The sequence below is a fragment of the Pan paniscus genome, chromosome 10 (genome assembly GCF_029289425.2).
Source record: "Pan paniscus chromosome 10, NHGRI_mPanPan1-v2.0_pri, whole genome shotgun sequence".
Taxonomy (NCBI): Eukaryota; Metazoa; Chordata; class Mammalia; order Primates; family Hominidae; genus Pan; species Pan paniscus.
Window position 1 is genome coordinate 90,412,488 of NC_073259.2, and position 24,171 is coordinate 90,436,658.

Here is a 24,171-nt window from a genome sequence, read left to right on the forward strand (position 1 = left end):
AAGTAACTGCGTAAGTTGTTCACCTATGGCAGAGGTAGAAAAATAGCCACTGCCAGACTTGTGTGGCTTAGAAACACATCTCATTTAACCAATATGGTGCCTACATTTTTTTTAGCCAACATTTCAAGATTGACAGATTTCAGATTTAACACACACATACACACAGACACACACCCCTGGAATTGTAGCTTCTGTGGAAAACATTAGATCTGGCCATTTTGTTGCATATCTCTGTGTGGCAGACAGCTTTCTTTTGGGGGATATATCCGTTTCCTCTAGCTAGCTTCATGAATAGAAGTAATCTGCCTGGCCCCCTAAGGTACCAGAAGTTCAGCTCTTGGGTTGCAGGCTCCAATCAGTTCCCTCATACCCCCGAAAATGAATTCAGGAATTTGTTTCACCTTCTCAAAGGAGACTGATAACCAAAAATAGTTATAAGTCAATTGAATAAAAGATACCTAGGGTTTTTTCCAGTTCTCAAATCCTAGGGAAATACAATGATTTAAATATTTTATCCTCAGACCTTATTAGTCCCTGCTATTAACACCATGGTCATGTTGAAGGGCTGTGTCAATCTGGATCTTGAAATGAAAAAGTCTATATAACCAGGTCAGTGGGTCACCTAGATAATTAAGTGATTCAACTTCCTACATGATCTGACCCCTGATCAACTTTGATTATGAAGATGGGTGAAATAATTTGATGTTCCTAATTTTTAAGATATATCTTCAGCCAAAGCAGAAGGGAAGAGGTTTGAGGAAATGGTTTAGTATTATCAGCACTTCTCTTGGAATTTTCCCTCTACCCTTAAACTGTACACTTTAGCCGCTTTGTTCTCTGAATGTACCATGTGTTTTTTCTCTAATTTTGTTCATGGTATCCTGTTTGTTTAGAGCTTTCCTACTCCCATCTATATAATAAATATTCACTCATATTACATCTTCTTTCAAAGCCCAGGTCAGATTACACTAAATTAGTAATGAAATTACTCATTGTATGTTATTTTATTCATAGCTTCATTAGAGCACTTAGTCCACTGTGTTAATGATGATTTGTTTTCTTTAACTTCCAGTTTTCTTTAACTCTCCAGTATGTCCTGGTGTGTAGGATATAGTAAGTGACACATAGTAGGTACAAATTCAATGTTTTGTGTCCGGAATTGTTTGTTCCTCCCAGTGGGTTCTTGGTCTTGCTGACTTCAAGAATGAAGCCACGGACCTTTGCGGTGACTGTTACAGCTCTTAAAGATGGTGTGTCTGGAGTTTCTTCCTTCTGGTGGGTTCATGGTCTTGCTGACTTCAAGACTGAAGCCGCGGACCTTCACGGTGAGTGTTAACAGCTCTTAAAGGTGATGCAGACCCAAAGAGTGAGCAGCAGCAAGATTTATTGTGAAGAGTGAAAGAACAAAGCTTCCACAGTGTGGAAGGAGACCTGAGCGGGTTGCTGCTGTTGGCTGGGGTGGCCAGCTTTTATTCCCTTATTTGACCCCACCCACGTCCTGCTGATTGGTCCATTTTACAGAGTGTTGATTGGTGCGTTTACAATTCTTTAGCTAGACACAGAATGCTAATTGGTGCGTTTTCACAGAGTGCTGATTGGTGCGTTTACAATCCTTTAGCTAGATACAGAGTGCTGATTGGTGCGTTTTTTACAGAGTGCTGATTGGTGCATTTACAATCCTTTACCTAGACACAGAGTGCTGATTGGTGCATTTATAATCCTCTAGCTAGACAGAAAAGTTCTTCAAGTCCCCACCCAACCCAGAAGCCCAACTGACTTCACCTCTCAATCCCCCCTCTAAACAGGACACCCCAACTGCTGTTGGGAATCGGCCAGTGACCGCTCTAGCTAATTCCTGCTGGATAGGGGTGAAGAAGGAGCCCTGCAGTTGTAGTGTCCTCCATAGGGGAACTCTTTAGGCCAGTGAAAGGGCCAGCGGGTCAGTCCAGGGATCCTTGGTAGAAGTTGTTTGTTGAGCTCATTTGGGGTTCCATTTGTAAGACCATCTGTAACTTGATGGCCTTGATCCTAGAGGAAACAGATTTGACAAGGAGGTTAAAAATATAGGGCCTGAAGGTGAGTAATAGCAAGATGGCTGCCACGGGACCTAGAAAGGGGAGAAGCCAGGTTGCCCAACTCCAGAGGTTGGTATAAGAGTTTGAAAGGTGTTGTTTGATTTCAGAAGCCTTTTCCTGTAAATGCTGGGTGGCACCTCATACTATCCCTGACTGGTTAGTGTAAAAACAATACTTTTCCCCTAAGAAAGTGCAGAGTCCTCCTTTCTCAGCAGTGAGGAGGTCTAGGCCTTGGCGGTTTTGGACAGTCACTGCTGCCAAAGAGTCTATTTGGGATTGTAAAGAGAAGACCTTCAATTATCAATTATAGTTTTAAATTTACCCTGGTTTTTAAAGCAATGGGGTATACTGTTTTTTCTTTACTATTTCTATCTTTTTCTCTCTTTGACTCCTTCTTTGTCTCTCTCTTTCTCTCTCTGTCTCTGACTCCCTCTTTGTCTCTTCCTCCCTCTCTCTCTCTGACTTTCTGTCTCTTTCTCTCTTTCCTTTCTGCTGGTCTTTCCCTGCCTCTGCCAGCCGCTTATGCTGCTGTTCTCCTCTCTCCTTCCTCTTTTTGATGGCTTCAGCAGTGTAAGACTGCCACCTCCTTGGGTTTTTGCACTGCATGCAATAACTCCATGATTTCCTTGTGGTATTTGATGGGGGTTCCACCAGAGGTTAGGAACTCCCTTTCTTTCCATATTGCAACATGGGCATGTAGGATTAAATGAGCACACTTACTATCTGTAGCAAAGTCTCCCAATTACAGCTCAGGAGGTGGGAGAAATACCTGGTTACAGGCTGTCCCAGGATTCCTCAGGTGGTAACGGACCTTGAGGACAGTCATCCAGGACAGGAGATTAGCACTGAGAAGGCCACGTCAGTGTCCAGGAGGAAGTCAATTTCCTGGCCCTCAATTGTTAAAAGTACCCGAGGCTCAGTGAGGGTGATGACGTGAGCTGGTGCCTGCCCCAGGCACCCTCAGTCCTGTTGTTGGATCATCTGGTTGGGGGCTTCTGGCCCGGAGAATCTTTGCCCTCTGGGGCAGTGTGTCTTCCAATGATTGCCTTGGCATAGTGGACATGGACAAGGGGGCGGCTTGTTTCTCGTTGGACAGTCTTTTTTAAAATGTCCTTGTAAACCACACTAATAACAAGCCCTACTGGGTGATTGGCCTGCTCCATTTTCTGTCCTCTCTGAACCACCAAGGTTTGTCTGTCTGAGGGCCATGACTAAGGCTGTGTCCTTTGTCTAATCTCGTTTTTCCTTTTCGGACTGTTCCTCTTGGTCCCTATTATAGAACACCAAGATTGCCAGGTTTAATAACGCCTCCAGATTTTTTTCAGGGCCCAGGGCTCACTTTTGGAGCTTTGTCCTGATATCTGTGGCTGATTGGGTAATAAACTTATCTTTTAAGATCAATTGACCCTCAAGTGAGCCAGGTGACAGGGAAGTATATTTTCTTAACGCCTCCTGTAGCTGCTCAGGGAAGTCAGAAGGATTTTCTTCCCTTCCCTGAGTTATGGTGGACATCAATGAATAATTCATGGACTTTTTCCTAATTCTCCTTAGTCCTTCTAGAACACAGGTCAACAGATGTTTACGACTCCAGTCCTCATGATCTGAGTCTATATCCCAGTGGATCCATACTGGGGACGGCTTGCTGACTGGTAGGGAATTTGTCCCTTTTTTCAGCTGTCATTCTATCATTTACTTGACTAAGATACAAGGTATCTCCAAACTCTCGTGCTGCAGCTAAAGCTGCATTCTTTTCATTAAAGGTCAGGGTTTGATCTATCAATAGCATGACGTCTCTCCAAGTAAGATTGAAGGTCTGCCCTAGACCCTGTAGGACATCCATATACCTATCAGGATCATCTGAAAGCTTCCCCAGGTCTGCCTTGATCTGCTTTAAATCAGAGAGGGAGAAGGGGACATGTACCTGGGTTGGGCCAAATTCCCCTCCCCATACAGCTTGAAGGGGACATAACGAATAGCCCGGGGATTTTTGTGGTCCTTTGGAGAGTTCTTTGCTTGTTTCCTTCTGGGCAAGGGAGATTAGAGGAGGCTTATCATTAATAGGAAGGGGAGCTATAGGGAGGCTAGGATATGGGGGTAAGCTGAGAGGTCCTCCTGTGAGATGTAAATTGCAAGCTTTGCATAGTTGTGTATTCTCCTTCAATGAAAAGAAAGCTTGGACATAAGGTATTTCACTCCATTTGCCTTCCCTTTTACAGAAAAGGTCAAGCTGCAGGATAGTATTGTAATTTGTACTGCCCTCAGGTGGCCATTTTTCCCCATCAGTGAGAGAATATTGGGGCCAGGCCATAGTGCAGAAAAAACTGAGCCACCTCTTTTTTAGGATTTGCAGGTCAAATTGGTCCCAGTGGCTTAGGATGCATTTCAAGGGTGAGCCTGTTGGTGCCTGAGTGTTTCCCATCTGAAAGACAAAACCGTCTGTGATTTTGGTTTGTTTGTTTCTCCCCCTGCCCAAGAACCCACAAGGGTCCCTGGACCTTGCTGATTGGAATAGTTGCACTCGCCGACGCAGCAGCAGAAACACTTCTTGCCCAAGAACCTGCAACGGTCCCTGGACCCTGCTGATCGGAATAGTTGCGCTCACCGACGCAGCAGCAGAAACACTAGTTTTCCTTCTAGACCACAAGGAGGACCAAGGAAGTTCGGATTTAGTGGCCCTTACCGACGCATTCTCGAAAACCTGCACCCTTGCGTGTCCTCCTAGACCACAAAGAGGCCCAAGAAAAATCGGATTTAGTGTCCCTTACTGATGCATTATCGAAAACCTGTTAGAGTCCTAAGCATTCTCCTGTTAGTATTGGGACCTTACCACTGTCCTATAAATATGTTATGCCCCAAAAATGAAGTGGAGGGCCATACCCTGAGGGAGGGAAGGGATCTCGAGGGTTGGAAGAGTGACACCTTTTGTCCTCACTTGAATAGGAAGGATATCATTTCTGAAGCTCCCCATATCCTAGCTTCAGGAATAGCTTTTGTTAGGCCTGCTTGTCTGTGGTGGGATCCTAAAATTCAAGATAGTCCCTCCTACAATGGGGCTTTGGGCAAAAATTATGTCTTTCTGATTGGTGAGCCCGGGTGCCTAAAGAGGGGAATAGAGTCCTGGAGTTTATACTAGAAATCATTCATATAGGAGAAACTAGAAAAGCATCAGAGACAGGGAGTGGTTTTTAGAAGCGGGACTAGCCTCGGAGAAGAGAAGTGAGAGAAAGTTTGTCTGACAGGCATTAGGACCCAGGAGGCAAGGGTCAGGATAGATAGGATAGATGAGTGAGTCTCGCTGGGGCGACATAACTTTGAGAGTTCCACCCATGGCTGCAAGGTCAACCAACTTGTTGTTGGGACCCCGGAGCTGATTGGCTTTTCTCTCTCTCAACCCTTGGCTCAGCCCAGAATTACAGGAAAAGCAGAAGCTGGTTCCAGGCGAACCAATGCTCCCAACTCCAAAGAGCCAGGGGTTGTTAGAGAGCTCTTTCCCAGAAAGTCTAACACCCGTGTCTTTAGTCTGGAGGTCACGCTAGTCGCTTTTAACTGGCCAATAGGTGCCCGGTATTAGCCCCCGAATTCTAAGGAAAAATAGGACAGAATAGCAAGCGAAAGGGGTCTGATGGTACTGCTTGGTGATAGTCCCTTTGTGATCGCCAAAATGTGTCCAGAATTGTTTGTTCCTCCCGGTGGGTTCTTGGACTCACTGACCTCAAGAATGAAGCCACAGAACTTTGCGGTGAGTATTACACTCTTTAAGATGGTGTGTCTGGAGTTTGTTCCTTCAGATATGTCCAGAGTTTCTTCCTTCTGGTGGGTTCATCTTGCTGACTTCAAGAACGAAGCCACAGACCTTCACGGCGAGTGTTACAACTCTTAAAGGTGTTGTGGACCCAAAGAGTGAGCAGCAGCAAGATTTATTGTGAAGATCGAAATAACAAAGCTTCCACAGCATGGAAGGAGACCTGAGCAGGTTGCTGCTGCTGGCTGGGGTGGCCAGCTTTTATTCCCTTATTGGGCTCCACCCACGTCCTGCTGATTGGTCCATTTTACAGAGCGCTGATTGGTCCATTTTACAGAGTGCTGATTGGTGCATTTACAATCCCTTAGCTAGACACAGAGTGCTGATTGGTGCGTTTACAGTCCTTTAGCTAGACACAGAGTGCTGATTGGTGTGTTTTTACAGGGTGCTGATTGGTGCATTTACAATCCTTTAGCTAGACAAAGAGTGCTGATTGGTGCATTTATAATCCTCTAGCTCAATAGAAAAGTTCTCCAAGTCCCCACCCGACCCAGAAGCCCAGCTGGACTCACCTCTGTTTGTTGAATTTAATATGGTTACATAGAGAGTATGTGGGCATTCCAAGTGTATAGAACAGTGTAAGCAAAAGGGTGAAGCTGGAAAATTATAAAGCATATTTCAGGACAGTTAGAAACATGGAGCAAAGTATTAATATATTTTTAAGTAGCTAAAAATAATGTCAGAAAAAAATATTGCAGATAGTTTTGGAGGCTTGGCTGTTAAACTGTTTGAAATCATCCTTCCATGGGGACAATAGTGGTCTAGAGATGAAGGATGTGTGCTGAGACAAGGTGATGGCAGTGGAATAGAAAGGAAGTGATAGTTTTGAAAGATGCTGTACAGAGAAAATTGGTAGTGCTTGGTGACTGTTTATATAAAGTTTAGAGAAAAGGAAGAATCAAAGGTAATTCCAAGATTTTGATTGCAAACTTACAGAATAATAATGAACAAATGGTACCACTAGCAAAATTAGGAGAATCAGCAGAGGAAGCTGGGGAAATAATGTATTGCATTTTAGATATATGTTGCTGTGGTCTGAATATGCTCCTCCAAATTCATATGCTAAATATTAATTGCCAGTGTGATGGTATTAAGAAGTAGGACCTTTAGTAGGTGATTGAGTCATGAGGGTGGAGCCCTCATGAATGAGATTAGTGCCCATATAAAAGAGGTACAAGGAAGCTGACCACCCCTGCTGCATGTGAAGATGTAGCAAGGAACACCATCTTGGAAGCAGAGAGCAACCCTCAATCTGTACCAGCTATGCTGGCGATTGGTTTGTTCTTGGACTTCCCAGCCTCTAGAGCTGTGAGGAAAAAATACATATATATGTTCTTTATAAATTACCCAGTCTCAAGTATTTTGTTATAGCAGGAAAGGATTGAAACAGTTGTGTTTGAGGTCTTCCATGTAGAGATATTTAAGAAGTCCCATTCACTGCCTCCCAATCACTCACCTACTACCTTAAGTTTTTAGAAATGATTGAGATATTTCAAGTGTAAACTGTCACTACTCTGGGCAGTAGGCTGAATTAGTGAGGTCCAGAAGTGATTGAAATGAATTTAAACCTACTGATGTTTGAGAAGAAGGAATAGACAACCTTTGAGCATCTCTTTTATGGCCTTTATAATATCAGTATTCTTCAATACTGTGGTCATTAATAGAATTAAGAATAGATCAGTGGAATTTATCCCTTATGACCTCAGAATGCCTGGTTACCCTTATATCCCAATTTAGGTTTGCAAAAATTACTTAGCATTTTATCAGTATGAAATTGTAGTTGTGGCCAATACAACAGGTATGATCTCTGCCTTCAAAAATGTACATCTCAATAAGGAGGATAACAGATATCAATAATTGTAGCACAAAACAAAATGGAAGATGAATGGATTATGCCTTTCTAAGCAGAATTTTATTCTAGTTTCTTCCCATTTAATGTAGGAATTATACTTTTTCTAGATTAAGTAATATGTGAAAGTCCATGCTCTGAGCATTGCTCAAGAAATGGTTTTCAATCTTTATATTTTTAAAATTATTGAATTTCCAATTATGTGACAGTACTTTTGTCGAAAACTAGTTGATTTCATTTTCCAGATCAGTTTTTCAACTCATACAAATTTTTAAACTCATACATTCATCCCTGTTTTTCAACATTCTTTATCTTCTAAATTAAAAACATGTACATCTCTCAATCATTGTATTGCTTTCATGAGTTAGTTTTGATAATTCTCTGCAAGAAATTCTAGTCCCCCTGCTTCTGCAAGTCAAGCTGTTCTTCATTTGTAATTTTATTCTTCTCCATGTGTTTCTTAAAAATTTCAATGCCATTTTATTGGGAACTGAAGTAATCTTCTATCACAATTATTTTTAATTTAAATCATAACAGTATTTTTACAATTTATTCAGAGTTTCACCACAAGTGGCTCTATCTTTGACAACGGTTATTTCTCAAAATTTATCTTAGTTTACTATCTTTGTATCTATTGACTATAAAAGCATTATCCAAACACAGTGAACCTATCCTTTTGTCTGGAACACTTTCATTTATAAACCTTTAATACTGCTTAATACTTTATAATATTTCCTACAAAAGACAAATGTGAAAGCATAATCTTATTGTTAAATTATCTTTAAATAATTACTTTTTGGAGGGGGAGAGTCATTTTTCATCTTCTTTGCAAACTTTAATATTATAATTTATTGGCCGGGCGCTGTGGCTCACGCCTGTAATCCCTGCACTTTGGGAGGCCAAGGCGGGCAGATCACAAGATCAGGAGTTTGAGACCAGCCTGCCCAATGTGGCGAAACCCTGTCTTTACTAAAACTACAAAAATTAGCCGGCGTGGTGGCGGGCACCTGTAATCCCAGCTACTTGGGAGGCTGAGGCAGGAGACTCTCTTGAACCCAGGAGGCAGAGGTTGCACTGAGCCGAGATCATGCCATTGCACTGCAGCCTGGGTGACAAGAGCAAGACTCTGTCTCAAAAAAAAAGAAAGAAAGAAAATATTGTAATTTATTTCTACTTTTGTTTGTTTTTAGTCTTTTTTTCTGTTCATCTCATATATGAATTTTAAAAAAATTTAGTCAAAAAAGTAAATATCACATGTGGCTGATTCTTCTCTGGATCAAGTGGTTGCATGCGTCACTTAGCATATCTCTAGGATTATGCAAAAAGACAATAAGCTTGCCTTTATTATAGATTTCAACCTGCATCATGCAAATTTATTATAACCATTTACTGTTATTAACATACGTTGTCAAATGGAATATTCTGACCTGTATGTTTAGTATCTTAAATTATTTCTAGTTTTTTGTTAGCTGGGTGTTATCTAAAAAACTCAGCTTAGTAATTAAAATTGTGAAGAATGAAAGAGGATCTGTTTAATAATGAAAATACTGGAGAGTAAAGTTTAGTTTTTTGAAGTTAGACTAATTTTAGAAATAGGAAATTTAGTTTACCAGTGAAAAAAGAATAATCTCAGATTGTTTAGGAAGTAAAAAACTACTTAGTTTTTCTGCTTTGAATATTTAAAATAATCTCTAGAATCAAGAGAAAAAAGTTAATTGAATTGTTTGTCGTAATTTAACATTGTGTGAGATGAAGGGTAAGGAAACTGTGAAAGATAGTAATGTTAATATCTTAGGTCACAAATCCCATTTAATAGCTAATTTAAATGAATGCTATAGAACCACTGCATCAAAAAAAGGCTTAAGTATGCACAAATATTCACAAAACTTTACATACAATTTTAGGTGATTCATAGCCCTTGTAAACTCTTAGACATCAGGATAAGAACTGCTGGTTGAAAACATTATTAGTATTACAATTCTTTGAATTCATCTTGATTTAGGCCGACACTTGTGCTTCTTCTTTATTTTTTTTTTCTTGTATCTTCAGATTTCTTGTTAAGAAATATTCCATTTTCAAACATTTATTTAACTAATTTTTATCAAGTGCTGAAAACTGTTGGTTCTCCTCTGAGTAAACACTGCATTTCAGGTTCAGCCACAGAGTATCAGACCAGTGTCTTTAGGCTGATACCAATGACAGTCACTGAGGCTTAATTCTTCCCTTTTACATAATGATTGCAATCAAATGGGGAATTTAAATTTAACATTTAGGTTGGGTATTTTACTTGTTTATTTTCTATACAGCAATTGCCTTGAATAATGGCCTGTAAAGAATAAAATTGACCTAACTTTTATGAACTATACACATCATTACAAAAACTAAGGAAGTAGTAAAGAACAAGATCTGGTGGAGATAGGGTAGGAGCTAGATAGAAAAAAAGTATGTGTTTACTGCAAAGACCTTTCACTTCTTCCTTTTACTTGGCAAATGATTATAACTGAATTCAGTTGAGAGAGTAGAATAAACACATCTATTTTGTGTTAATGTTGAAAGGGAGCTTAGAATAAGAATAGAAGATGAAATTGAACTCAAATTAATGAAATGCACAACAGGAAAGAAAAATACAGTTTTAAGAGAGGGGTATAACTTAATTCTACTCCCTCAAAATCCCTTATCAGTAATTTAGTTATGTTTAAATTTACAGTTTTCCTGAGACAAAGAGTCCTTTATGTGCCTTGCCGCAATAATAAACTGGCCAGGTGCAGTAGCTCACACTTATGATCCCGGCATTTGGGAAGGGCTGAGGTGGGGGAATTGATTGAGCCCAGGAGTTTGAGACCAGCCTGAGTAACATAGTGAGACCCTGTCTCTAGAAAAAATAAACTTAAAAAATTAGCTGGGCACAGTGGTGCATGCCCTTATCCCAGCTACTTAGGAGGCTGAGGTGAGAGGATCACTTGAGCCCTGGAGATCAAGGTTGCAGTGAGCCATGATCATGCTGCTGCACTCTAGCCTGGGCAACAGAGTGAGACCTTTTCTCAAAAGACAAAAACAACAACAATAATAAACAAATTGACAAGTCTTAATTATTTTTGGAAGCCCAAAAGTCTAGGCCCAGATCAAGATATAAAGAGAGATATTGGTCTTCTCAGTAAATGGACAGTAGCAGTGGCAGTGACTAAGGTAGTGACATTTTGAGGTGCTGTGGGGCAGTGGAGCCTACAGTGGTGTTCAGAAATGACAACCTAAGTAAGAAATGATGTATCTTTGGTCAGAAAAAGAGAAGAACAGAGGTTGACATCAATTCAAAGCAATTACTGCACTGAAATAAATATATTTTTAGTATACTTTACATCACTTTTTAACATTTTACAATTTGAAATTTGTATTTTGCTAACAAAATTATATTTGATTTATCAAATTTGAATTTATTATTCAGAAAATATTTATACATATTTAATTTATTCTTAAATGCTTCTCATTTTAAATGAAGTTTAAAGTTTATTGGATTTCTGGGAATTTAGTATCTGTTGTTTTTTGTTATTTTTTGAAACAGTTTGAGATTATGGGAAATTAAAACATTCTCGTGAAGCAAACTTGAAACTTTATTCCAGGTATTTAAGGCATAGCTGAAATTATATCTACCATATTTCACATCAAATTTAGTAAGAAGTATCATTAATACTAAAACTCTCTCCTGCACTTGAAAGTTGATCCTGGGACATGATGCCCAGTGCTAACCAGTGGATTAGCAGAAACTGAGTAATTCTTGCTTTCATCCTACCTAGAGCATAGTACCCAGTGTTAACTATTGGACCTCCATGTTGGTTCTCAAGGTGCAGTTCATCCATCCTTAGTCATGCCTTCATTCTGCTGATGGAGATCTTGCACTCAGGTTCCAGAGCCCAAATCTCCTTTCTCCCAGCAGGTCCCACATTTAAAAGCTAAGTGTGCATATTGATCTTTCAGTTTCTTCTCTAGTAGCCTGTAAGATGTTCTGGCCTTAAATATTTGAGGTTTTAAAAATTCTATATTCCAATAAATTTGGAAAGTTGATCCAATTGTTAGGACACTCAGTAACTTAATTTGGACTGAATGGTTTAAGGGTTGCCTATTTATGTTCTAGGCCGTGTGTTAGGAATATATATTAAAATATAGTTAATTGTTCCCCTCTATGTTTCCATGTGTTCTCATCATTTATTTCCCACTTATGAGTGAGAACGTTTGGTATTTGTTTTTCTGTTCTTGCATTACTTTGCCAAGGATAATGACCTCCAGCTCCATCCATATCCCTGCAAAGGATATGATCTCGTTATTTTTTATGGTTGCGTAGTATTCCATGGTATATGTAATCTGTACAGTAAACCCTCATGACAAAAGTTTACCTATGTAACAAACCTGCACGTGTATCCCGACCTTAAAAGTTTATATATGTATGTGTATATATACATGTAGTTAAGTACATAATTGTATGTGTGTATATGAATGTACATGTATATAAGTGTATATATGTATTTGTTTATGTGTGTGAATTACATAAAACAACCCTATGAAATAGATATTGTTCCCCATTTTATAGATGAAGAAATTGAGTCTTAGAGCAGGTAAATAAATTGCTCATGGCCACAGGGATAGACATTCTGAGAACCAGAATTCAAACCCTAGTTCTTCCTCATTCATTCATTGAGTACCTTCTATGTGCTGTACATTATTCTAGGTTCTGAGGATACAGCAGTGAATAAAAATTCTTGTCTTCTTGGATCTTGCATACTATACCAGATGGTGATAAGTGCTTTAAAAAATTAATAAAGACTCAGAGGGTGATGAGAGTTCAGTGGGATTGCAATTTTTAACAAGACTGTCAGAGAAGTTTTCACCGAAATGGTAACATTTGAGCAAACACCTGAAAGAAGAGTGAGCCATGAAAATTCATGAGGGAAGGTGGTCTCAGACAGAGGTAAAAACCAAGTGCAAAGGCCTGAGTAAGCTCATTCCATGTGGCATCCAATAGAATTCTAACTGGGAGTTGCTGAACCCCCTTCAATCCATATTGAACATTTGTTGTCTGCATACACTATAAATAGTAAAACACTAAGTCTCATAGACAATCGTAAGTTATAACAAAGTAGCTTTATTCAAGTTTAGTTTTTAACTTATACATGGTAGGTACCCCTGAATTGTTTATTTTTTATTTAGCAAATCAATTTCTAAATTTCTATTTCTTTGCATATTTTTGTTTTCCCTCAAGTTAAACTGTGAAGAGTCTGTTAGAGTTAAAATACTGTGGTTACATTTTTCTATTTTTACATTTAATTTCATTTTTATAAGTAATGTAGTTAAGTGTGAAACTGCTTTAGGAATGGTTAAATGCACTTTATACATTCAATGTGATGTTAATATTGGTACAAGAAGGACATGCATGTCAATATCTTGTTAATTTTATTCCTTCTAAGAGCATGGTTTGCATGTTTATATAACATTTTTTCACTTCATATGCAACTATAAAGTGAGCTGAAATAGCTTAGGCAAAATGTTTTCTAGCACATAATTGGATGATATAAATTAATTTCTTTTGAAAGCGATAGTATATATTCTGTTTTCTTCCCTTGGTACAGTATAGGATTATGAACAGACTCAAAACATTCGGAAAACTTAACTCATCCCATCTTTAATTTTCAAAGTTCAATAAGACAGACTTTAGCTTTTGGTTAAGCTGTATTAAACAATTACCAAAGATTTAAGTCAAAAGTCAACTGCTGTGGAAGGCAAAGCCTTAAAATGTTTAAGTTTGCATTGAATAAAAGTAAATTTCCATTTTAGAAAACATGTTCAATTCAACTCAACCTATTGAGCATTGTCTATCAGAGTTTTATTGATAAGGGAGAAAAATCTACTATGAAGCTATGGCAGTAGTACTGGAGAGCATACAAGGTTTGAAATACAGTAGTGATGTGGGAGGGGGTTTTCAAATGAAGGACATTTTTACATCAGAGTTGATGGGTGGCTTAGCATGTGGATTGATGGCACAAGAAGCATTTCAGGTAATGTAAAGGCTTTTAGCTTTGCCAGTGGGTGAGTGATAAGGCTATTAAACAAGTTAGAAAATAGAACAAGGGAAAGGTTTTGGGAGCATTGAAGTGTTCAGTTGAGTTTTGAACCTTTTGAATTGAAGACATCTGTAGGACGTTTATGCAGGAATGAATACAAAATACTTCTATGTCATTGTGAAGATTATAATTAAGAGGACACTGTTGATTTCTTCTTGAAACTCTGGGCCATGAGACAGATCTAGGCTGTGTGATAATGATGTTAGTGACCTTTTCCCAACCCTGTAACAGCAAAATCTCAAATTTAGTACATAATTGCATTTTACTTTATGTCACATTCTAAATGTTTTAAGTCACCTTTTTCTCATCCTGAGATTATAAACATTCCCTGGTGCTATTGAAGTCCTTGTAGTGGCCTCAGTGATTGATATTACCATGGAGCCTTAGGAGAATTTATTTTCCTTTTATAGTTGATGATGCTACAAACTGTACTGAGGGATTGCTGTCATTCATGCAATTCATTCATGCCTTGTGCAAAGTATTGTTGCTTTACAACTGGGCATAAAGCATAGGTTTACTTTGTTTCTGCAAATAGATATCATAATAAGATTTTACAAAGATATTTCTTTTTCAGAGACATTAATTATTTTATATGTAAAATGACTTTTTAATTTCTTAAAACTTTTTTTTTTGACTCAGGGTCTTGCTCTGTTGCCCAGGCTGGAGTGCAGTGGCATGATGAGGGTTCACTACAGCTTCGACTTTGCAGGCTCAAGCAATCCTAAGCTCCTCAAGTAGCTGGGACTACAGGTGTATGCCACTATACCCAGCTAATTTTTTAAAATTTTAGTAGAAATGAGGTCTTGCTATGTTGCCCAGGCTGATCTCAAACTCCTGAGCTCAGGCAATCCTCGTGTCTCAGCCTTCCAAAGTGCTGGGATTACAGGTATGAGCCACTATGCCCAGCTAATTTCTTGAAACCTTAAAATTACTTTTTGTGGAGAGGGAGGTGTAGAGGGGAGTGAAGAAAGTGAAATAATTAATAAAATATAATATCTTAGGATATCACTGTATATTGATCTCTGCCAGAGGGAATACTTGCCAGACTTGATTCTGAGAGTCAGGTCTCCCTAATGCTTTTCTTTCTTTTTGAGACGGAGTCTTGGTCTGTCACCCAGGCTGGAGTGCAGTGGCGCGTTCTCGGCTCACTGCAACCTCTGCCTCCCGGGTTCAAGTGATTCTCCTGCCTCAGCCTCCCAAGTAGCTGGGACAATGCTTTTCTTTACTGCTGTCCTGCTTGATTTTCTTTGTTTGTCCACTGTACTTAACAACTGTGGCATGCTAATGGAATGTGGGAATTAAGACCAAGGTCTTAATTCATACTACCTTGGATTCATCCACCTAGTGTCTGTACAAACTTTGATACATTACAGCCTTCCTACGTCTCAGTTGTTTCCTCTGTAAATGAGGATAAGAGCATTATGTCTACTTATAAAACTGTCACATGAAAGGTAAAGTGCTTAGCACAGTGCCTGGCACATAGTATACATACAGTAAATGTTAGAATAATAGGGATGAATTATTGTAAGACCTAACAGTACTCTGTTTTCCTTAAAGTGCTGTATAACATTCAAGTAGGACGACAGACATTTATTTTTATTTACTAATTATAAATATTATACATTCAGTGATTGTTTTACTTTATTTTTATTTTTAAAATATTATATGTTTTTCTGCCTTGAGATTTTTATAATCCAAGGTGTATATATATGACTCTTCTATCTTTGTCCTTGTACATTGGTCCCTTGTATACAAACAATTGAAAAAAATAAACTGAGATATATCCTGGTCTCATATTTGTAGAAAATAATCTCTCCTGCCTCTTTCCTTCCCTTCTTCCCTCATGACCAATTAGCCTATCTTTTAAGAACCCATCTTATAACTTGTCTTATCAGAAACCTCTGTGGACTAGTGGTATGGGGTACCTAAAAAGTAAGAGTAAGTAAAGATGATAAGTAAAGCATGTATAAAGCAGAACAGGGACTTCCAGTAGAGGGAGATGTAGGCCAAACAATCAAGCCATATAATATGCAGGTGCGATAGGCAGCAAATTTAAAGTTTTCCCTGCATAAAAAATCTAAGTACTAATTAATTTACTAAATATAAGTTAAGTAACACTGGAATTTCTGTTTTGCTGGTTGCCAAATCCAAAGCGATTATACAAGTACCTAGGGAAGAACTGTGAGGACTATATATGTATTGCCATTGTCCCATAACTTTCTCACATAACTGTTTCAGAGATGGAATGAAGACTAGATCATAAACAGCTCTCTCTCTCTCTCTCTCTCTCTCTCTCTGTCTTCCTCCCTCCCTCCCCCCTCACTCTCTGAATCTTTAAAAATAGCAAGTAATGGAAGTTACAGGCTGGATAACTTGAAAACAAAGTACAGCAGCTATATTTCCATAATTCAAAAATATTTTTTCATGGAGTTCTAGACTATCTGAGTAAACTAGGGTTAGCCCAAAATACCATAAACTGTTGGACTGAATTAGAACACTACCCTTTTTTTTAAAAAAAAATATTGTTGTAAAGATAATATTGTAACTCAGATCTTTAAATTTCTGAAATTGCTGAGACCTGTACTTAAAGGAAATTAACAGCATTTAATTCATGTTGGATTGGATTTTTTTCAAGTTTTTTCTGTAGGATAGTTAAGTTGATTTTAACGTTTACATTTCCAACAGAAATATCACAATTCTTTCTTTTGGCAACATTGTCCAATGGCTAACTATTATAATGGTCCCTTTGCACTTGGAGATTTAATACTCTTATTCTATCACACTCTACAAAATTGCTGCCTTGGAGCTTGGGGATGTTGAGACTCCCCTTAAACCTGAGAATTTCACTTAATAGTTGACTGAGTTTTCCAGTTTGTATCATGGCTAAATATTTTGATGTGGATTTTATTACTTTTGGCTGAGTTAGTAAATTCAGTTTATAAAATATCCATAGAAATTTACATCATTCACAACATATATCTTAAATTAATTTACTCTAGTAATTTTAATTTATGTTTAGTTGATTCAGAAATGGAAGGTATATATCTCTGCTGATTTTATTCATATTAATGAATTTGGTAAACATTACCACCACCAGCTTAATAGATATTAGCTTAAATATGTAGTTTTTATTTAGAATTCTACAAATCCTCATCACTTATCTTACTTTAAGTTTTGTCAGGTAACATCACTATTTTTTGTGTTTAAGAATTTTTTTTAATTTAATAAGTAACTACAGAAGATTAGCTATGCTGGAGAAGACTTCATAGCCTATAGTATGGATTTTTTTGGTAGAACTAAACTTCTTCCCTAGATTGCAGCATGGTTTCATGAGGTGAACGTTTTGCATACTTCATTTAAGCCTTTAAGATGTGTGTTTTTTTGAATTATTCAAAATTAATTTTCAATGAATGGGCCTGATTGGACTTTCCCGTCTATTGAGCTCCTTTGAACCACTACAGACAAATTGGAAGGCTTTCTTTTAACTCTTTTAAATAAATTAACTTGCCTTAAAAATGGCCATAGAACAATGAGATTGAACTAATCTGTCAGTGTGCCTATGTGCATCCATCATAATAAGCAGGGGTGTGTTGCAGTAATAAGCTTAAAACTCACTTACTGAAAGGAATGAAATTTAATTTTAATATATGCTTTGTGTTCATTGTAGTTTGATAGTAATGCTGTCCTTGCTGTAGTCACTAAAGGATTCAGGCTGAGGAATGTTCCGTCTTGACACATGCTTTGATTACAGAGCTGAGACAAAAAAGAGTACTGAATCTTCTGACACTCTTAAAACTTCTTCCTGAAAATGGTATGGTTCACCTTGGCAAGATACAGCCACACCTGAGTTCAACAAGGTTCATGATCCTCCTACAGAGAAGGGCACTAGGTATTTGCAAACAGCACAACAGTTTATCATTCTAGTCTAAATTAGTGACTATTTGGAAACTGCTGACAGTTACACACTAAGCTTATAGAAAGTCTGGTTTAAAACTGGCCATGGGAAGAAAATGAGTTGTTTTCACCAGGTTATAACCTGATTCGTTTTGGAACTCATATTGACAGTGCATTGAGCACGTGCACCCCGCCCCCCTGCCACAAGTCTGCATCATCCAAATGATGCAGGAACTGTTTTGCAGGGACATTTATATACCACTGGGGATATTGCCATTGTTCCTCATGCACTGTGGACAGGGAGTAACAGTGTTGCCCGGGCTGACTACCTTTAAATGCACAGTTATAGGCCAGCCAGGACAGTTCGTAAATTTAATAAATACATTACTATTCAGATTTTAACCAACCTACCTTCCTTCCTTCCTTCCTCCCTCCCTCCCTCTCTCTCTCCCTTCCTCCCTCCCTCCTTTCCTTCCTCCCTCCCATCCTCCCTCCCTTCCTTCCTCCCTTTTCTCTCTCTCTGTCTCTGTCTCTTTCTTTCCATAAAAAAGGCCTGATTGTAATTTGGAGTTTAAATTTTTAATTGCATAAAATATTAAGAGAAAACTGGGTGTTCCATATAGCTAATCGTTTAAATAGTAAATATAAATGGAGCCATTAGATATATTGCCAGAATTCACAACAAAATGAAAATATTGGCATTTGTTATACAAATTAAGTGTTCATTTGTTGTTTATTAATATCACACTAATTAACCATTAATTATTGCTGAAGACTTTTTCTGTCTTCACTTTTTTAGGTATGACTGATTTTCCCAAAATATTTTGTGAAACTTCTCAGAAGTTGGTGAGTGTGGAAGCCTTTGCTCTGGCTGCGAAATACTATTCTGTACAAAACTTGGGAATATGTACTCCTTTTGAACAGTTGCTTGTAGCCCTTCGAGGAAATCAAAACCAGAGAATTGGTATGTCTATTTATGTGTGTGTATGTGTGCTTTTTAGGTACTTAGAAGCAATACTTTGTTCATATATGTGTATCTTTCCAAAATATTATTAATTTATTGTTAGACCTTAATATATAAGCCCTGACAAATTAACTATTGTTTAGAAGAGTAGGTTTTCCCCTTGTACTATATTAAACAGAACAACTTGTAGATCTCCACGTTTTTTTCTTGTAACTTCTTGTAACTCTTGTAACTTCTACTGCAGATAGTTCCTGCCCCTCAAACACAGATCACAGTGAGCTACTACAAATTCCAAAATCTACATTATTTTTGTTGCAGCAGGCTAATGTTCTCTATGGGAAGAGGGTGGGAAGAGTGGAAGGGGACATTTGGGGATGTGGGGAGAAGCGTGAGTGTCAGAAAGTGGGGATGGTACAAATTAAAAAAAACAAATATGATAATGTGGTAGATTAAAACTCAGCCATATCTATAATAATATTCAATGTAAATTGTTTCTACATGCCAATTAAAAGGCAGAGATCAGAAGGCTGTGGTTAAAAAAAAAACTCAGATTCTTTTATCTTACACAAACCTCTTTCATATCTCTTATTTGATCCTTATTTTTCCCTACCTTTTTATTTTGAAAATTTCCAAACCTACAGAAAAGTTACAAGAATAGTACAATAGACCCTGTATACTTTTCACCTAGATTCACCATGTGTTCACATTTTGCCACATTTGTTGTAGTTCTCTTCTACACACATGCGTGCGCGCACACACACACACACACACTCTTTTTCTGAATCTTTTGAACATAAGTTGTAGATATTTTAGCATTTTACTCTCAAATACTTCACTCTGTATCTCAAAATAACAAGGGCATTTTCCTACACATCTCATAGTTTATTGGCACACTCAGGAGTTTAACTCTGATACAGTAATATTGTGTAATAAGCAGTCTCTATTCAAGTTTCTTTACTTTTTCCAAGAATATCTTTTAGAGCCATTTTTTTTTCTTCATGCAGGAATTAGTCTAGGCTCATACCTGGCATTTAGTTGTCATGTCTATTTAGTCTTTTCAATCTTAAATCGTTTCTTACCCTTGCTTTTGTTTTTCCTGACAGTGATACTTTTGATACCTATAGGCAGGTTTATTTTATTGTGTCCCCAACATTAGATTCAGGTTATGCATTTTTGATAGGAGTACTACTCAAGTGATTCCTTTTTCACATATCAAATTAGGAAGCACATATAATTTTGTCACATTATTGGTGACCCTAAGTTTACTCACTTGGTAAAGGTGGGTCTACTGGAGTTCTCCATTGTAAAAGGACCCTTTTATCTTTGAGTCTAATTCTTTTATTATTATTTTAATTTTTTAAATCTCTCTAACCATTTTAAGCAAAATTATTTCATAGTGTTCCCCCTGGAGCAAGAGAGGGGCTATTTGGTGAATTATGGCTCTTGGTAAGAACCATTATAGCTGCAAATGGGTTCATTAGCAACATTACTATGGGGGCTGTAGTCGACTGGCAATGAAAGGTCTAAGGAGAACACTCTATCCCAGGTGCTGCTGACTGGCAATAAATGAGTGTACCTCTGCATCAAGGGTATAAATCCTTGGCCCCTCCCCCAATGTATAAAGTTTAAGGGCCACAGTTTGGGCATCAAAGTGAGTAAAGATGTTATATCCTAGGCAAGAACAAACAGCAAAACCACCATTCAAGGTCTGGATGGACTCTGTTGTGTCCAGTACAAGAAAGAGTTGACTTAGCCATGTAGAGAGATGCATGCTGGTGATAAGTGAGAGTGGAGGGGCTATATTCCCCATCCTGGAGTAATCAGCATATTTGTTTACTAGGTTAGTATCTGCCAGCAGAATGACATTGTGGAATTCAGACCTCTCTGATGGAGACCATGTCCTAAAGTGCCCTCAGAATGTTACCAAGAAGGTGCTACCTTCCATCTACAGGACCATGAGTAACCAGCACTTAACACCTGGAAAGACCTCATTAAAACCCAGTATCCCAATGTGGTAATCCCAGGTTAAGCCTATACCAAGGCATTCACAGATGTGAACACTGTCGTGCCATAATAACCATTCCAGTCCTACATTTCAGTTCCCTACCACCCAACTCCCACATGACTGATGATGTTGACTACCTTGTCATATGCTTTTTGGCCATTTTAGTATACTTTATAATGTGTAGCATACAGTGTATACTCGTATAGTCCTATAGTTCTGCAATGAGGGAAATGTTCTGTGCTTGTGCTGCTCAGTACAGTAGAAACTAGCCACATGTGGCTGTTGAGAACTTCACCTGTGGCTAGTGCAGCATAGAATGTTAATTTTCAATTATATTTGATTTTAGTGTAAATTGCAATAATCACATGTGGTTAGCAGCTACTATATTAGACAGCACAGGTAATGAAATGACTGTTTAAGTTTTTTTCCCCACTTTTCTATTGGGTGATTCTTTTTGTATTGATTTGTAGGAGTTTGTTTTATTTTATTCTTAGATACAAATTCTCTGTAGATATATGTGTTGGAATTATCTTCTTTCATTTGGGGTTTGCCTTTTTACCTCATAATGTTGTCTTTTGATGAAAAATTTCTTTTGTAGTCCACTTTACCAGTCTTTTCCATTATGGTTAATTGTTAAGGAATAGTTTTAATGTTCTATGGATTTTTACATTTACTTTATTAATTTAAATTTTTATTTATAGTGGCTAAGCTAGTAGAGATCTATCCAGAAACCACAGTAGAATCTCTGTATTATTTTCCTACTTAATTTCAAAAAATATGAACATCTAACTGATAATTCCTACTAAATTTTGATTCTTTAATAGCAGTTTTTACTTTTATTTTCATTAGGTGAAAATCAGAAGGCAGTTGAGTTTATGAATATGAAGAAATCTCATGAAGTTCAGGCAATGTCAGAGCTGATCAGCAGTATTGCTGACTACTATGGAATAAAGCAGGTAAGAGTATTTCCGTATGTTTTTAGGTGTTAAAATTATTGCCACTTTTTGGTATTATTCAAATTTCACCTTTTTACTGTCAGCTAGCCTTTAAAATGTCATTAAATAATAGCATCATTTAAACATCAGATCCTTTAAACATCAGATTCTTTAAGCATACACTGTTATTTCCTAGTATATTGTAATTTTAGAAAATTTATAGTAAAATCAAGACATGACTGTTAATGTTTTGCCACACATTTCATTCTTTTCAGAGTGGACAGAAATTAAGCTTAATTCTCTTTGATAAATTTTCTCTCCAGTCTGAGGTAGCATTATGAGGATGGCATTCTGCAAAACTGTTTGCTGCTAGATGTTTTCAGGATATGGGTTACCAAGCTGTGGTCTGGGATACCTGCATCATTATAGTAACACAAAGTAGTTATGTTTTTAAGACTTGGATTATATCATAGTGTTTGATTCACAATGCATTCCTGTTTTGAAAAATAGTTTTTATGGTAGATAATGATATTGGATAGTAGATTTTAAAATAAGATTAATGATTGTACACATTGGCCTATAAAAATAGTAAGTTATTTTTCTTATTCCTTGTTTATAAAAATAGTAAGTTTTTTCTTATCTCTAGAAGAAGATCGGTGGTGGTAATGGAGATTTTCCTTCCTGTAATTTTTATTAGGTATTAGAATCTTTCCATGGATTCATCAAAACTTGAGAGTTTGAGGATGATTAGAAAACTATGAAAGTTTGGCATAGGCTTGCAGAGCCACTTGTGGCAACATGGATCTCTAGGGTGGGTATAGAGTAAGAGCTAAGGTAATACTAGTTTTCAGCTTTTTCTCCAGATTCTCATACCTAAGCAATATCTGTCAGTACCAGTAACAGCCTTATGGCAATGATACTTAGCCGGAGTCGAAGAGGCAAGCCCTCCCCCATGGTGCCATATCAGAATCTTGGGGAGCAAGTGCTGTTTCTAAATATCTTTCAGGTGGCAGCCAACCTCTATTAAGAGCAGTAATAATGGGATTGGTCTCTAGAGGACCAAATACATAATTTAGTTAGAATTAAAAGGGGCATAATGAACTCAGACTTAAGGCATCAGTTAATATAACAGCAAGTCCACTGGAGACGACAGAGCCCTAAAGACAGAAAATTCAGATAACTGGTAGTCAGCTAAGCTGGATACAGGTTCTGTACATGGATGGTATGAATCCAGTTACAGAGTAGGAGAATGGAGTAAAGGTCCAGTCTTGAGGGGAAATCTGGTCTGAATGAGGCAGAACAACAAGAACTGGACTTAGATTTTATATAGAAACCAAGGCAAAGACCCAGTCATTTAGTTTGGGAATACAAAGCAGAAGCAGGAAAATATAGAAGTGGCCAAAACATAATGTGTACTATATGAAAGGGATTTTAGTCAGGATTCCTATGGGGTTGGTTTTACAGATTTTTCTTTTTATTAAAAATATAATGATGTGTCACTGTGTAAGATTTATTTACACTTTAAATATAATTCAGTCTTAATCACTTTCTAGCCAATGTGCAAAATTTGTCCATAATCCTAACTTTATTGAGATATAAATGAACTTATGTTAATTGTACAGTGTGATGTTTTGTTAGTATATGCGTGTGTGTGTATAAATGTTATATAAAACATATATAACTTTTCATTGTGCATATATACCACATTTTCTTTATCCATAAATTCATTGATGGACACTTAGGTTGTTTCCGTATTTTGGCTATTATGAATAGTGTTACAATAAACATGAGTGTCCAGATATCTCTTCCATATACTGATTTCCTTTTTTTTTTTTTTGGATATATACCCAGTAGTGGAATTGCTAGATCATATGATAGTTCTATTTTTAGTGTTTTGAAGAACCTCTATACTGTTTTCCATAATGGCTGTCTAATTTACATTCCCACCAACAGTATATGAGTTCTCCTTTCTCTACATTCTTGCCAACACCTACCTTAATGCCTTTTGATAATAGCCTTTCTAACTGGGATGAGATGATATCTCATTATAGTTTTTATTTGCATTTCTCTGATGCTTAGTGATATTGGACATTTTTTCATATACCTGTTGGCCATTTGTATGTCTTCATTTGAAAAATGTCTATTCAGATCTTTTGCCCATTTTTATTTTTTTATTTTTTATTTATTTATTTTTTATTTATTTTATTTATTATTATTATACTTTAAGTTTTAGGGTACATGTGCACAATGTGCTGGTTAGTTACATATGTATACATGTGCCATGCTGGTGCGCTGCACCCACTAACTCGTCATCTAGCATTAGGTATATCTCCCAATGCTATCCCTCCCCCTTCCCCGCAACCCACAACAGTCCCCAGAGTGTGATGTTCCCCTTCCTGTGTCCATGTGTTCTCATTGTTCAATTCCCACCTATGAGTGAGAATATGTGGTATTTGGTTTTTTGTTCTTGCGATAGTTTACTGAGAGTGATGATTTCCAATTTCATCCATGTCCCTACAAAGGACATGAACTCATCA

The 24,171-nt window shown here is 37.5% G+C and overlaps 1 protein-coding gene across 5 annotated transcripts in view; it reads left to right on the forward strand.

Moving 5' to 3' along the window:
* The window catches only part of METTL25 (methyltransferase like 25), a 120,579-nt gene that overhangs the window by 9,732 nt on the left and 86,676 nt on the right, over positions 1–24,171 (forward strand). For 4 of the 5 annotated variants that reach the window (XR_010108851.1, XM_003811648.6, XM_034936294.3 and 1 more), the window contains exons 2-3: positions 18,530–18,694; positions 21,549–21,655. Coding sequence is in view for 4 of the 5 variants with exons in the window: in XM_003811648.6 (XP_003811696.2) it covers positions 18,530–18,694; positions 21,549–21,655 (272 nt within the window). In the remaining variant the exon portion in view is untranslated. Of the gene's footprint in view, positions 1–17,587; positions 17,726–18,529; positions 18,695–21,548; positions 21,656–24,171 lie in introns of all 5 variants that reach the window. The other variant, XM_063593177.1, reaches the window with a different exon arrangement.